This window comes from Larimichthys crocea, chromosome III (assembly GCF_000972845.2).
Source record: "Larimichthys crocea isolate SSNF chromosome III, L_crocea_2.0, whole genome shotgun sequence".
Classification (NCBI taxonomy): domain Eukaryota; kingdom Metazoa; phylum Chordata; class Actinopteri; family Sciaenidae; genus Larimichthys; species Larimichthys crocea.
In genome coordinates, this window is record NC_040013.1 from 26,632,392 (window position 1) to 26,646,653 (window position 14,262).

General features: G+C 45.6%; 1 protein-coding gene across 9 annotated transcripts in view; it reads left to right on the forward strand.

The window, feature by feature from the left end:
- mef2cb (myocyte enhancer factor 2cb) overlaps positions 1–14,262 on the forward strand; it is a 71,527-nt gene that overhangs the window by 54,286 nt on the left and 2,979 nt on the right. For 2 of the 9 annotated variants that reach the window (XM_019275952.2, XM_019275954.2), the window contains 7 exons: positions 2,844–2,987; positions 3,183–3,320; positions 5,844–6,024; positions 6,889–6,936; positions 11,870–12,042; positions 13,460–13,589; positions 13,975–14,110. In XM_019275952.2, coding sequence (XP_019131497.1) covers positions 2,844–2,987; positions 3,183–3,320; positions 5,844–6,024; positions 6,889–6,936; positions 11,870–12,042; positions 13,460–13,589; positions 13,975–14,110 — 950 coding nt within the window. Of the gene's footprint in view, positions 1–2,843; positions 2,988–3,182; positions 3,321–5,843; positions 6,025–6,888; positions 6,937–11,869; positions 12,043–13,459; positions 13,590–13,974; positions 14,115–14,262 lie in introns of those variants that run through there. The other 7 variants (XM_019275955.2, XM_019275956.2, XM_019275957.2 and 4 more) reach the window with 7 other exon arrangements.

The following is a 14,262-nucleotide window of genomic DNA, read 5'->3' on the forward strand; positions in this document are numbered from 1 at the left end:
AGCTCTTCATACCCATATTCCTCTTTCTCTCAATATAAGGGTAGCAGCTCTTTCTCCAATGATCATTATTCTCTCAGTCATTTTGAAATATATCTCTTTGATGTGCTTTCTATAGTGATGATGATGATGATGATGATGATGTCACTGGATAACAGACTTAAAGCCTTGTTTGGAGCGGCAGTCGGCGACTATATGGAGCAGAGCCATGAAATACATAACAAAATCAGGGCACAGATAAAGCGAGGGGCTATTAGAGAAGAGGAAAATATATAGGATGACGAGAGTAGAGCAGCAGGCTGGTGAACGCGAGAGTGAGAGGCCCTTCTATGGCTACAAGAGCACTCCGACAGATCTGATTGGCTGTTGGGTTGTGTGTCAGTCTTTGGCAACAGGTGTGATGTCTTTAAACAGGTGGGAATAACTGGAATGAGTGGCATACCGCCCTTGTACCGCACCCTCAATGTGCTGAGCCCTACTGGAAAGCTAAGCCTGGGCCACATGCTTCAAAGTCATATACCTCCTGCACACAGCACACCATGCCCACCCCCCCCCCCACCTACCAGAGCACCAGCTCAGTTGCCCCATATGGGTGTCACCTTTACCCCAGCCCTCATTCAACTCTCCCCAGCAATGCCCCGCCGCCACTCTTCCCAGAATGGAAGTGAATCTCGCATGCACTCTGTGCTGGTGGCGGTAGGTGGTGGAAATCTGCAACTACGAAGAAGAAGGAAAGTTGTTTTTTTGTTTTTTCTCTCTCGCATGCAATCTCATGTGAACAGAGAAAGGCCAGTGGTTCAGCTCTTGTCAGTTCGATATGATGCATCGCCAAGGCCAGAATGAAACTACACAAAAGAAACAGCAAAAAAGTTTTACATCTTACGCCTTTGCCAAAAAAGACAGCGTGCTAAACCTCTGCAACCCCTTTGTTCTTTTGACTCATCCACCTCAGATAGTGCAAGAGTGCCTGATTCACTGTAGGTCTGTTAGAAGTTCAGATCTCCTGCATCGCCTCGGTTTGATTTGTTTGGTGTGATTTCCTGAAGACTGTCAAAAGATGTGAGAGAGACGCTTTCAAATTCAGAATTCCAGATTTTCCACTCTAGGGGCCAAGTGAGGATTCAGAGAAAGAAGAGGAGAGCCAGCAAATGTTGACACGCTTACAGTAGCTGCCTCGCCACGAGACGCCTCAGGAATCAAACAGTTATCGCGCACACACAAAAGAAGCCCTCTAAGTTCACTAAAACCACACTGGAAACAGGCCTTTGTTGTGCTGACATGAGAGATGACTGGATTGTTATTTGTTTTCTAAGCAGGCAGATCGCTCCCTGTCACTCCTGCTGCTGGTTTGTGATGGAGTAGCTGGCGCTCGCATCTCTCTCTCTCCGTGAGTGAGTACTGACGGAGACAAACAAATGAGAGGAAGAAGTTCACCGAGATTAACTTATCTTAGCATCTATCTTCCTCCCTTCTCCTCCTCGGTCTCTTCTTTCTTTTTTTCTTGACGCTAACACCCACTCTCGCACACCCACACATGCACACACAAACACAGACTCATTCCCCTCTTCCCTCTCCCACACACACACACACTACAACATATGCAGAGAGACAGAGACACACACACACACACACACACACACACTTGATCAGCATCAAATACAGGGTGTGCTAAAGTAAATTTAATTACGTCTGTCTGATATGGAGCTTCAGATGAAAGTAGGAGAAGCGCAGTGTGAAGCGACGACTGCACAGACAGGAGCAGGCCCGTGATATTCCTCCTGTAGACTAATCTCCCTTTATTAAAGCCAGGAGGAGAGAGGGAAGGGGGGGAGGGGAGGGAGAGAGAGAGAGAGTGAGAGAGGGGTGGAGGAGGGTGGTGGTGGAGGGGGGTGCCTTTGATGAGATCTCTAACTGTCAGCTACTGTACTTTTCTTCTCTCCGGCTCTGTCTTTTACTCTCACTTTACGAGGCAAACGAACGCCAGCACCTATCGGCATATGCCCGACTTGCTCAGGCAAACACGTGCCGCCGCGCTATCACACACAGTAATGCGCTCTGAAACCTATCCCTGTTGTTATGGTTGTCAACAATATCTAAAAAAGGACAGAGGCAGCTCTCTCTCTCTCTCTCTCTCTCTCTCTCTCTCCATCCATCTTGCGCTCTCTTTGTCTGTGTCTCTCATCCACTCACTCGGAGGGAGTGGTGAGCGAGCGGGGAGCGTGCTTTTCTGCCTGTCTGCTGTTTTCTGGCCACTCTAATGGGGGCAGGTGGCCATCAGGTGGCCAAAACAGAAACTGCCACATTTTTAATAGCACATATACCACAGTCATGAACTCAAGCACCTCTCACTGTATTTTAATTCTATTTCACGGCCGACTGATGATTATGGTTATAAAAATTGTTGTACTTTTATGACTTTGCTCTTTCCTGTGTAATTACGAGGCTTTAAGGTCCCGTGATTTGGCATTTTGATCATGTGTTATGTCTTGTTATTGGATGCAATTAAAATCCTTTGTGCCATCCTGAATGTTTAGCTGCATGTTTACTCGTTCACAAAGCAGCCAGTGTATCCTCGTGTCACCCCACACACATTGATGGAGGTTAGAATGGAGCCTGCCAAAAAAATGATTCATCACAGTACTTTTTGAAATCTGTTTATTTGAAAGATATACTTCTGTTACAGAAATCTCCCTCTAATTGGACTTGTCTTTTGTCAGGATCAATTCTAAAAAATGTGCCTCCTCACAGTTCATCACATTTGTCCCCTCCCAAACTGCTCACCTGGGATACTGTTCCCTACCCCAAAAAAGCCCTTCAACTATGTTGTACAACTGCTCTGTTTGCAGACATTGAGAAAGAAGGGCCTAAACGGCTGTGACAGCCCAGACCCCGACGCAGACGACTCGGTCGGCCACAGCCCCGAGTCCGAGGACAAGTACAGGAAAATAAACGAGGACATTGATCTGATGATCAGCAGACAGAGACTGTGTGTAAGTACCTCTTGTTGAACCCCGAGCCTTCCTCTCACCTTTCTTTCCTTTCTTTCCCTTTTTGTTTCTCCCCCCTCCCCTTATGCTTTCTGTCACTCCATCCTCGTCTCCTCGTTTTCATCCCATCTCTTCGTCCTCTTCATCTGCGTCTTCCTCCGTCCGTCCGTCCGTCTCTCTGGTTGTGGGACTTGGCAGGCGTTGAGCAAGAAGGAGAACAAAGGCGGCGAGAGCCCGGAGCTCGAGTCTGCTCTCATCCTCACCCCACGCACTGAGGAGAAATACAAACAGATTAACGAGGAGTTTGATCACATGATTAAAGCTCATAAGATACCTGTAAGTACTGGGTTGACACCATGCCGCACCCTCAGCAGCTCTAACAAAATGCTGACTGGCGAGTAACTGTTGACCTAACCCAGCTAACCACCATTGTTTGCCACCAGACTAAATACACAAAGTGAGAGTGAGAGTAAGACTAGATTGAGATTACATTGTATGCTTACAGTGAAAGAAATAACAGTTCTTTGATTTTGCTTGATTACAGTTGAGGAGCGGTCCTCTAATTTGACATCACTGTAACCATAACTAGCAGGCATCTTTGCTATAGTAATTGCAGACTTTCTCTCATGACAAATTTTTAACCTTACTGGGTTCCCTCCTTGAACCCGTTACCCATAATGCCTTGCCTGGCTCTCAGGGGAGGTGCGGTCTGCATGTGCTTTTCCTTTTCCTGCACCAAAACACAGCGCTCAGTCACCCGCAACAACAAGGACAGACACTGTGGCAATGAAACAGCAGCAGACATTCAAACACTCTTAAAGCATATCTCCGTGCCTCAGAAAAAACTCAATTATGTCTCGTCTTAGTGAAACAATTGAAGGCAATGTCGTCTTTTTAAAAAAAAAACATTTTTGTTAGTGGATATATGTCAACACATGTCAACGCCTGGATTTCTATAATATAGTGTTAATTTTGCAGAAGAATCTAATCTATAACCAGCTGCCAGAAACCACAAAATAAAGGCTGCTCTCTATGTAAACTGAGCCTGCCCTTCATTCACAAAGCACCATATTGGAGTGGTTAGTGCTCCAGCCTTACAGAGAAAGAGATAATTCCATGGTAGATGATTCAGAGAAGAACAGTAGTGTCTAAAGCCGCGTGGAGCAGGGGGAGATGTGGTTAGAAGCATGGCAGTGGTTGGTGAGCTGGGGTGGCGTGGCGGGGTGGAGTGGGTTTGGGATCGGAGTTGGGTGGGGATGGGGGTGGAACAGCAGGGGCGGTGGTGTTCGGGGGTTGGTGGGGGGGTTGGGGGGAGGACTCTGCACACAACAAGTGGCAGTTCAGTGTGTGGTCAGGGTGGCTGCCAAGCACTGGGCCTCTGGATTGCAGGGGACTGTTGAGGGGACTGTGGGGAGAGGCGGAGGAGGAAGATGAGTGAAAACAGGAAGGATGGCACCGGTTAAAGGACAGCTTACAGACGGGGCCCTCACACCCAACGATGGGGTGTGTGTACACGGAAATCTGCACGCAGACACGTCTCCCCTTCACTCTCCCCCCACCGCACAGAGAAGTCATGAGGTATAAAAACTCCAACACGGAATCTGAGATGGAAGAAATGACTGAGAGTCTTCAAAAAAAAATAAAACCAGACACAGACCCTCACTGGTTATAAAAGAAAGCATCCATCGCTTTTGGCTAGCCCACTCCTGTGTAAAGTTGCAGTAAAAGCGAAACGTACGGAGGCCCGCAGTGAAATATGGTTAAAGTAATCGTCTCTGTACTTTGAAATAATATTTGGCCTGCAAAAGAGAGAAAATTGAAGAAGACGAAGCAGTGCTAAGGCACATATCCCACTTCCATGTAAGCCAGGCTGATGATCCCCCTGATGCGCTCCCTCCATCACTGAGACACATGGCAGCAATTTAGGGCCCTATTTTCTACTTCCTAAAGCTAACATGCAGGATCAACCACTTCCAGGGCACTCCCAAGGTTAAGCCCTTCTGCCAAGTGACACAATAAACATGACAAACTAGACGCCTGGGGCCCGACAGGCTACCTCTGCTCATGTTCTTGATGAGACTGCTTACTGATCTGAGTCTACCACTTAAAAACACTTTGCATTTAGATCCACGTGACATAAAAATAAATGATTCCTAATTGCACTCAGTTCTCCAGTCTTGATGCTACTTTTGCAAGACATGCTGCAGCCTTTTTTTAGAGAGGTGAAGACAGACTGAATTATCTTTAGCTCTTTTAGAACAGTGGGATGCCATTGGCTTTATTCCCAGTAAACCATAGCCTTCTTATTTTTTAAATGTAATAAGCCGGGAATGCATCTCAGGGTAAAAGCAGTGACCACATACAGTATTTCCTCTGGGTCACGGGTCACATGTCAGTGACAGGAGGAGCCTCCAAAGTAACCTACCTACGCTCCTTCAAGATGGAATGACAAACCATATATCATCTTGAGGTTCAATCTGAGTGACTCTAAGAGGAGTTTTCTAGGCACTTACCCTTTCATTTCACCATCCATATTGTCTTCTAAGCAGTCGTTCTCTCTGCCATTCATCTATGCATGGCTGTCTATTGTTAGCTGTCCGTTCGTCCTTCTTGAACTTGGCTGTCCCTGTCATTTTTCTTTTGTGTTTGACTGCTTCTGGAGTAACACCCTTGATACTCAAAGCATTTTAAATTCCTTTGTGTTCCTGGAGCGTTTCTGAATTGTCATGTCTCTTTCCCTCTTTCTGAGTCCGTTCCTTTACTCGGAGGCCTTGTTTTTTATTTGTTCACTCTCTACAATCATTGGTATCTAATCAAATCTGTTTCCGTGTCTCTCTTTTTCCCCTTCTTTTTTCTCAGCAGGCCGTGCCCCCATCGAACTATGACATGCCTGTGTCCATTCCCGTTAGCAACCAGAACAATCTCATTTACAGCCATCCCGGTGGTTCCCTAGGCAACCACAACCTGTTGCCACTGGCGCATCATGGCCTACAGAGAAACAGCATGTCTCCTGGAGTTACTCACAGACCCCCCAGTGCAGGTAATGCAGGTCGGGCTTACATGCACTCATGCACCTATGTACTTGCTGTTATCCCATCTGTCTGTCTTCTCAACTGTGTGTGTGTGTACCTGTCTGCCATGCTAACAGACACACACACACATCCAATTTATTTTATGACAGCTCCCTGCAACATTCCACCTAAAGGCAATGAATGAATCTTAAGTCATCCCCCCTCCTCCCGTTATATATTCACATATTGCCTGCTTAGCATTTTGCTCAAAGTAAGTTGATGATTTAATATCATATTAAATCCCAGCCCACAGTCTTGTTGATTTAGTGTGAGGTTCTACACACGGGATGTCTGGCCCTATGTATAGGCATTGAGCTACTGGTGACATAAGCAAATCAGGCCTGTTGGTTTGTTATTGTTGTCCAAAGTCCTTTTTCTGTCCCTCTGGTCTGAAGGCTGCTGCCCACACCCTCACCCTGTCATTACAACTGGATGCTAGAAGCGCCAGCACAAACTAAATATGAGTTTTGGCGCTCGCAACATCCACACCAAACCGCACACGTTCTGGACCCTCCCACTCTTCCACCTCACATGGCTTAAAAATAATAATGTGTCATTTTTCTTGGACGGCACCTTAATGTATCCACTCGAATCGTCCAGTTGCACAGAGTGTTAAGGTTTTGAGTGGGAAGCAGTATTACTTCTGGTATCAGTACACATATGATGTACCGGCACACACATACGCCGACACATACACAGAGGATTGTGATTAAATTGAGTTAGCTTCTGAAAGGCCAGCAAGGTAAGAGACAGGAGTCATAGTGGATGTTACGTGGGTGTCTATCCTCTAATGGTTTTCTCTCTTTTTCTCTCGTCTCTCTTTCATCTTTCAGGTGGCCTCATGGGTGCTGACCTCACCACTGGCGCAGGCACCAGTGCTGGTAAGAACGGCCTCCTCTTCTCACACACAGTTGTCTGCTAATACACACACATACACCCACACACACACACACATACACACATACATGGCACCCACTCACCCACTCTGGGCCATAAAATGCATGACTAATAGTAACCCAAACCGAAGTGCAGATTTTGTCCATGATGTGTTGATGTTAGTGGTCGTGGAGTTCATCTGGGAATGTTTGCCCAGTGCTGGGGCTGTGACACATCCTGCCTGTATTCAGCAATAAAATGGCAGAACAAGTGGGGGGAAACACAAATAAAATCTCAGCGTACACTGAAGCAGCAGATTGACTGACAGGCAGTCAAAAGAGATGCAGAACTTTTGAATGTAGAGTTGAATTTTGTCTCTCTGTCTCTCAACACCCATAGCTCCCATTTGGAGCAACTCGTTTTGCCACACAAACTCGCTCCACAGTAACTGCTATCATATGTCTGCAACTAAATTAATTCAGTGTTTGGAGTGGCTCACCATGCCATAATGATCCCGCGGAGAGTGGAGCAACTCATATTTGAGGAACATGTGTAAGGAATCTTATGTGTTTGCTTCTGTGTGTCAATGGATTTGTCCCGGAGGACACATCAGGCCCAGTTTATAGCAAAGCGACTCACTTTTAAAGGGTTAAATTTTACAGCCTCAACGTACAGTGCAGAGTGTAAAAATGGAGAGTGGTGGGGTCAGTGGGGTGCAGCTGGGCAGCCTTGTCTGGTCCCTAGGGCTCCATCACAAGGGGTCAATGCCTGGTTTCTCTGTCTGGTCACTCATCTCGCACACACAACAGGACCATTTGTTGTGGCGTGTGTTCCGTCGACGGCGTGCTGCAGAGCATGCTTCAAATGTAGCCTTTGTGTCACCGCGCTGAAGGAACAGAGGCGCTCTGTGAGAGCTGTGTGTCGCTCAGCAGCAGCGAAAAACACGACGCGGGGAGAGAGTCATGTGGGAGCTAAAAGATTCCATTCAAAGCTCTCTTAAATCTCATCTAAGGGGGGAGAGAGAGAGAAAGAGTGTGTGTGGGGGGGGAAACCCCAATGATGAATATCCACTGATGGTGGAAGCATGTGTGCAAAGTAGAAATAGTGGGAGAACACAGATGGAAGTGTTCTGTGAACTTGGTCAGCCATTTTAATGATGTTCCTCTTAAGTGACTCAGTGTGAGGTGGCCCAGCCACTGTGGCACCACAAAGACTAGTTTAATGTTCCTCTTCTCCTCACCGTAAGTTTTGATAAGCCGATTGTACAAGTAGCTGTCTGGCCCGTGGGTGAGTGTCTTAAGTGGCGTGGCCTAAGTGTCATAGGAGGAGCCTTGTGTGTGTGTGTGTGTGTGTGGTTCAGACATGCTCATAAACACAACACCTCCTTTGTGCCACAGATGTCATGTTTCCACTGTCTGTAAAGAGAGAAAATGACGTGGCATTAACAGTACCTGGGATCCTTCTGTAGTTTGGACGGATTGCAGAAGTTGTTTGTGTCTTGAACCTGTGAGAGTCTGCCATGTCCTCAATTTGCTCAAGTTAAAATTCCACCGCTTATTACCGACCATATTTCCCCAAACAAAAGGTCTCCGTATAATTACATTTAGCCTGAGTTGTCATCTCAGCAAATTATCCCGGCCTGTTTTTCCTTCTTTTTGTGACATTTAAAATAAAAAAAAAATGTCGCAGTTACAAATTCACTCACCGTTTTTTTTTTTTAAAAAGGGAACGAGTCATTTTTGTTGTTAGTTGCCTAGCAACAGTGTTTTCATGACTTAAACTACTTGAACTCTAAACATGTCGTGTACCCGACTCCCCCATGTAGAAAATACAAACTTGAGAGTTCATTTTTCATTACAGCAGTAGCATGAAGATGCTCTATGTCTCAGTCATATTTGAAGATAATTCCTCGGGATTTGGCCTGTGAATCTAATTGAAACACAGACTTTTTGTTTATCCTCTACAAATACGCGCGTGAAACCCAGACGTAGGGGTAAAATCTAAATCACACGAGTTCCCCAGGTAATTCTAGTCCGGTGCAAATAGGGCATGTTACTGAAAGGCTGAGTCATCATGTCTCGTTTTATGGAAATATTGCGGGGACTGTGTACGTGCGTGTGTATGTTCGCTCATTTATATACAGTATGTGTTCAATCTGTCAACTCTTTTGCTGGCTGGGAGTGAGCGCGAGGTGAGGAAAGAGACTGAATATGAGTGAAAGGGAGAGAAAGAGAGCTGATGAAGGGAGCTCCGGACCGAGGCCCCAGCTTGTGAAAACCTCCCACCTCCATTTGTGCAATTATGTAGCTGTCATCTATGCCCCAATCAGCACTCTGCCCACCAAAGCACTGCGAGGAATTAACGAGAAACTCGTGTCACCTCTCACCTTGATCACACACCAATTACTCCCTCAAATGGGTTAAGACACCACTGGTCAAAAATTACACAGAAATACAAGCTTAAAAAGCGCACACATGCAAGAGCTGACAACAAGTCAGGTTCAGCAGATCAAACGGCGCGTGTCTCAATCTTGGCAGCACCTCTCAACGGTAAAGGCCTGCAAGTTGTAAGCATGAGTGTGACACCTTAGATCAGTTGGAGAATTCAGGGTTGAATGCACATTTGGCCAAACCGCAACGGAAGAGTGTGTGTATGGGGAATAGAACGGAGAGCGCCTGTTAGACCACAACAGGACATCAGAAATTTGTTCAGTAACAGTAAAATGTACATGAGTTTAACCACACCTCTCCTTCGCGTGTGTGTGTGCGTGTGTGTGTGTGTGTGTGTGTGTGTGTGTGTATGAGAGAGAAAGAGAAAGAACGAACACTCTGGGGAGGGGGGCCTTGTTAAACAAATACATGCATCTTGAGGTGTGCTAAGTTGTAACCATGGCACCAATAGAGACAGATTGCAATCCTCTGTCAGCTCTGACCTCAGAGACCCACACACCTCAGAAATAGCCAAAAAAAAAAGCTGTTTATCTGAATCTCAGATCAGGTGTTGTTCTCTACGTGCGAGTTTTATACAGCAGCAAAAGCAGAATCCTGGCCCGAGCGGTGTTTCATATTTTGGTACTTCCTCTAAACGGTTGACGCCGCAGCTCGACCGTGCAGGAGGAGAGTAGAAATGTACGCTGGGTGTCGGGTCTCCAGCTGATGTTGCACTCAGTGCATCGCTCTAGAATATAACCGTCCTGAAATCAGAGTGATCAAGCAACAGAACAGAAAGATTTGAGTCACAGTTTTCCCTTCATTAGCTTAATTAGCTCAGGATTTTACTTTTGAAGTGCTTAAGGACTGACCTCTGCCACTCTTGATCATAGCCATCTTGCAGATAATTGACTGGACTGCAGCCATCTCCACAGGGTGGCAATAGACAGATGTCTGATTAACTGTCACCAAGACGGAGTCCGTGTCATCTTGACCAGAGTGTGTATTAATGTCTCTCTATAGCTCAATCTCTTTTTTTTTTATTCATCTGTACAGAAACACTGATGTACTTCCTGCTGGGTTATTTACTAAAGTGTGTGTATGTGCGGTGTGCGTGTGTGTTTTATGTGTGTGTGAGGTCTCATTCATCTATCTCCACATGCACCCACTCAATCTCACAAAGGGCCAGCCATGAGAATGAGAGAGCGGGAAAACTGAAGAGGCAGCTGCCTCTTTGCTAATGTGAGACTGACACTGGAACTAAGAGGGTCCAATACAAAACACACACGTGCATCCATATGCACGGCTCATGTCATGCAGCATGTCTCGTGAAGTCATACTGCACTTACGTACACTCAGTGTGACATAAAAATGATGCTTAAAGGATCATGCGCATGCAAATTACACAGCAAAACATACAATAACACACAAAGTCTATGCTGTGAAGATCGACGCACACATCACATGCGAGCGGCGGCACAAACACACACACCAGCAGTCTCGCACACTGTTTTTCTCGTTTTCTGTCAGACGGCCTCATTTTCTCTCACCGCTAGCGGTCGTTTACTCTTCAGATTGTTCAAATTGAGCTTTTGAGACTTTTCATTTCCAAACAACAAAAACCTCGCTCTCAAATTAAACAAAGATCAGCGAGGGAAATTGCCCAGGAAGACATCTGCGACTCATTTTCCCCTGGAGTATATGATTAGGAAATTCATTTATGTCTAACGTATAATTCCTGCCCGTCTTTCAAGTGGGAACGTCCACACAGTGCCCTGTGTTCTACCCCTTGGAAGAAGGAAGGAGAAGTAAGGGGAAAAACAGCCTGCGGGATTGGGTTAGAAACAAAGACTATGTTGCTCGCAAGAATGCTCCACTCTCAGTTTTTTTTTTTTTTTTTTTAATGATGTCGCCGAGATTTTGCCCCACCAGTTTTTGAGGAGGAAATGGGTGCTGCACTTGGCCCTCCGCACTTAGGGGAACGCAGATCTGGTGGCAACCCCAAGGCAGGGTCTTTGTCTGCAAGAACCGCACATGTGTTTAGCTCTGATGGCCAAATGATGGGCCCCATCCTTCTGTGGTCTTGCTACCCGTAATTAGATGTTTTTACACGATTCACTGGCTGTTGCAGGGCACATGTAGCCTTAACTGACAGTGACAGAGGTGGAGGGTGAGGTCTTTTCAAGTGGATGCCTTCACTCTATGACTACCAAGCAAACAGTGGTGATTATCAAGGCAAAACCATCTGTTTGGATTTCTGCTCCACCAGTTTGTGCCATTTCTTTTTTATGAAATATAATTCACAAGTCTGTTCAGACTGGTGAGCTTATCGAATCTCTACCACAGGAAGTGGAGATGAGACAAAAACAAACACAAAAAAACACGTCATGGACAACAGGATGCACAGAATTCATTCAACTTAAACAGGTTTAATAACATGTAGCTGTGTCTTTGGTTCTAATACCATTGAATAACTTTATGAAAATTTAATGTTTCTTTGCTCTCTCAGGAAATGGATATGGGAACCATCGCAACTCGCCAGGTCTGCTGGTCTCTCCTGGAGGCATGAACAAGAACATGCAGGCAAAGTCTCCTCCACCCATGAACTTAGGCATGAACAACCGCAAACCTGACCTACGTGTGCTCATCCCCCCTGGTGCCAAGAACAACATGCCCTCCATCGTGAGTAATCCTTCTACACCTCTTTTCTTGTCATGGTTTGTCCTTTCCTACACCTTTTTTTTTGCCTTCTATCTACCCATACCCTTTCTGGTTTGCTGTTGTTTACTTCCTTCCATGTCCTCTGTGCGGTTTTCGTCTCTTTCATATCAGACTTGGGTTGATGAGGTAATGTTTTGCGATAACTTTAGGTACATGACATTTTTGTTGTTTTCTCATGTGCCTTGGCAACTTCTTCAACAAACACCCGAGTCTGATACAATGTCAGATATATTTCCTCTGCTGTGTCTGTTGGCGCTTATAGGGCCTGATATTTCTTTCTCCTGACTTTCTAATAAGGTGTCTTGTAGTTCTTTTTTCATATTAGTTCTGTTTCCGTTGGCTCAATCCTACAGCAGCCCCATCCCTTAGATCCACACTTAGCTCTCACTACTATATTCTCACTTGCACTCACTAATTTGAATTTATCACCCTCCACTTTTAATGCCATCAGTCTGAGGATGTCGATCTGCTATTGGTAAGTCAGACTGCCAGTCAAATTTAAAAATCAAAATATCCCTAAAAAGGGCCTGAAGAATCTGAAACTTTGAAGGTTTTCTAATCAGAAACTGGATATGTAGCTCTCGAGTGCACAGACTGAGAGCGTTACAGTCTAACCTCTTCATTTGCATTCAATTTGTGCTATCACTACTGAGATTATTACATCCAGATACAGCGTTTTTGAGAAAAGCAGTCCCGGCTCTAGAGAAACTTTCACCTTTATTGTTGCTGACTCTGCTGAAGGCTCCAATGTCACCCCGCATGACATTTTGTGAGGGCACATAGTGCCATCCAGTGGTGTATCAGTGTAAGAGCAGCCTGGCCTCTTTTCTGCCTCGGCCCCCCTGTGTATCTACTCCTCCCTTCCTTCCTTCCTTTTATCTTTTTCGCCTGCGTACAGTCGTGCGCTTCACACGTACAGCTCGCAGCTTTTATTACTCCGAATGTAAAAATGAAGGGCAACAAAAGAGTACACTTTCATTTCGCATCAACCCCCCCCCATTCTTTTTCTGCCAAAGCCTCCCCTCTGCTACAGTAAAGTGCCTCTCCCTTGCCGTCGCTACCCTTGCGTTGCTGTGGAGACCGATGGTGTTACTATAGCGACAGTGGGCCCTCGGAAAGGGTGGTAAATGATAGGGTTGGCAGGGTTCAGCCGTGCCGCATGTCAAGTGATTAATTTCCCCAGAAGTTGGCATCACATTCATTCTCTCAGCATCTGTTGAGCGAAAGAAAGAAATGAAGAAGATAAGAAAAAATAAAAAACTTTCTTGGTTTATTGCAGTTTTTTGTTTGTTTTGTCTGGGAGTTGATTTCATGTTCTCAAGCCTCTCCCATCTCTCTTGCTCTCTCTCTCTCTGTATCCTCCCTTCCTCTGTCACAGAACCAGAGAATAAACAACTCTCAGTCTGCTCAGTCATTGGCCACCCCTGTGGTATCAGTAGCAACTCCCACTCTACCAGGACAAGGCATGGGCGGTTACCCATCTGCCATCTCTACTTCTTATGGTACCGGTATGTACAACGTATATACAGTACATTCACTTCTAATGTGTCCAATAGGACAGGCTCATTATCTGCAATCATATTATGACATATTTTATATATGTTACTCAGTGTTATAACCAAATAGCAAATGAAGTTTTGGTTTATATCTTCGTCTATAATTATAATTTGACTCTTCTCAAGTGTACAGTATATGTTTGATTTAAGTGTTATACAACAATCTAACAGCAGAGGGTGCTATTGTCACACCAACTAACACTGATGAGAACACATTCATGTAACATCACAGCAGCATTTAGCTGAGCTGCACTCTCTGTGCAACTTTGTTTGAACTCCTCTGAACAACCTATAATCTCCATCCTCCTCTCCTTTGTTCCGGCGTGTTTGTACACAGAGTATTCCCTGAATAGCGCAGACCTGTCCTCCCTGTCTGGCTTCAACAGCGGCAGCTCCCTTCACCTCGGCTCAATGAGCGGGTGGCAACAGCAACACATTCAGAACATGCAGCATTCAGCCCTCGGCCAGCTAGGGTGAGTGCACTGAACTTAATTTGAGGTGTTTGTGTGGATGCATGATGTAACACATCAATGATCACTGTTTTCAGCCTTTTTTTGCAAGGTCCAACACAAAAATGACACCCCTCTGTATTTCTAGCAGAAGTATGTGTGTATGCATGCTTGCA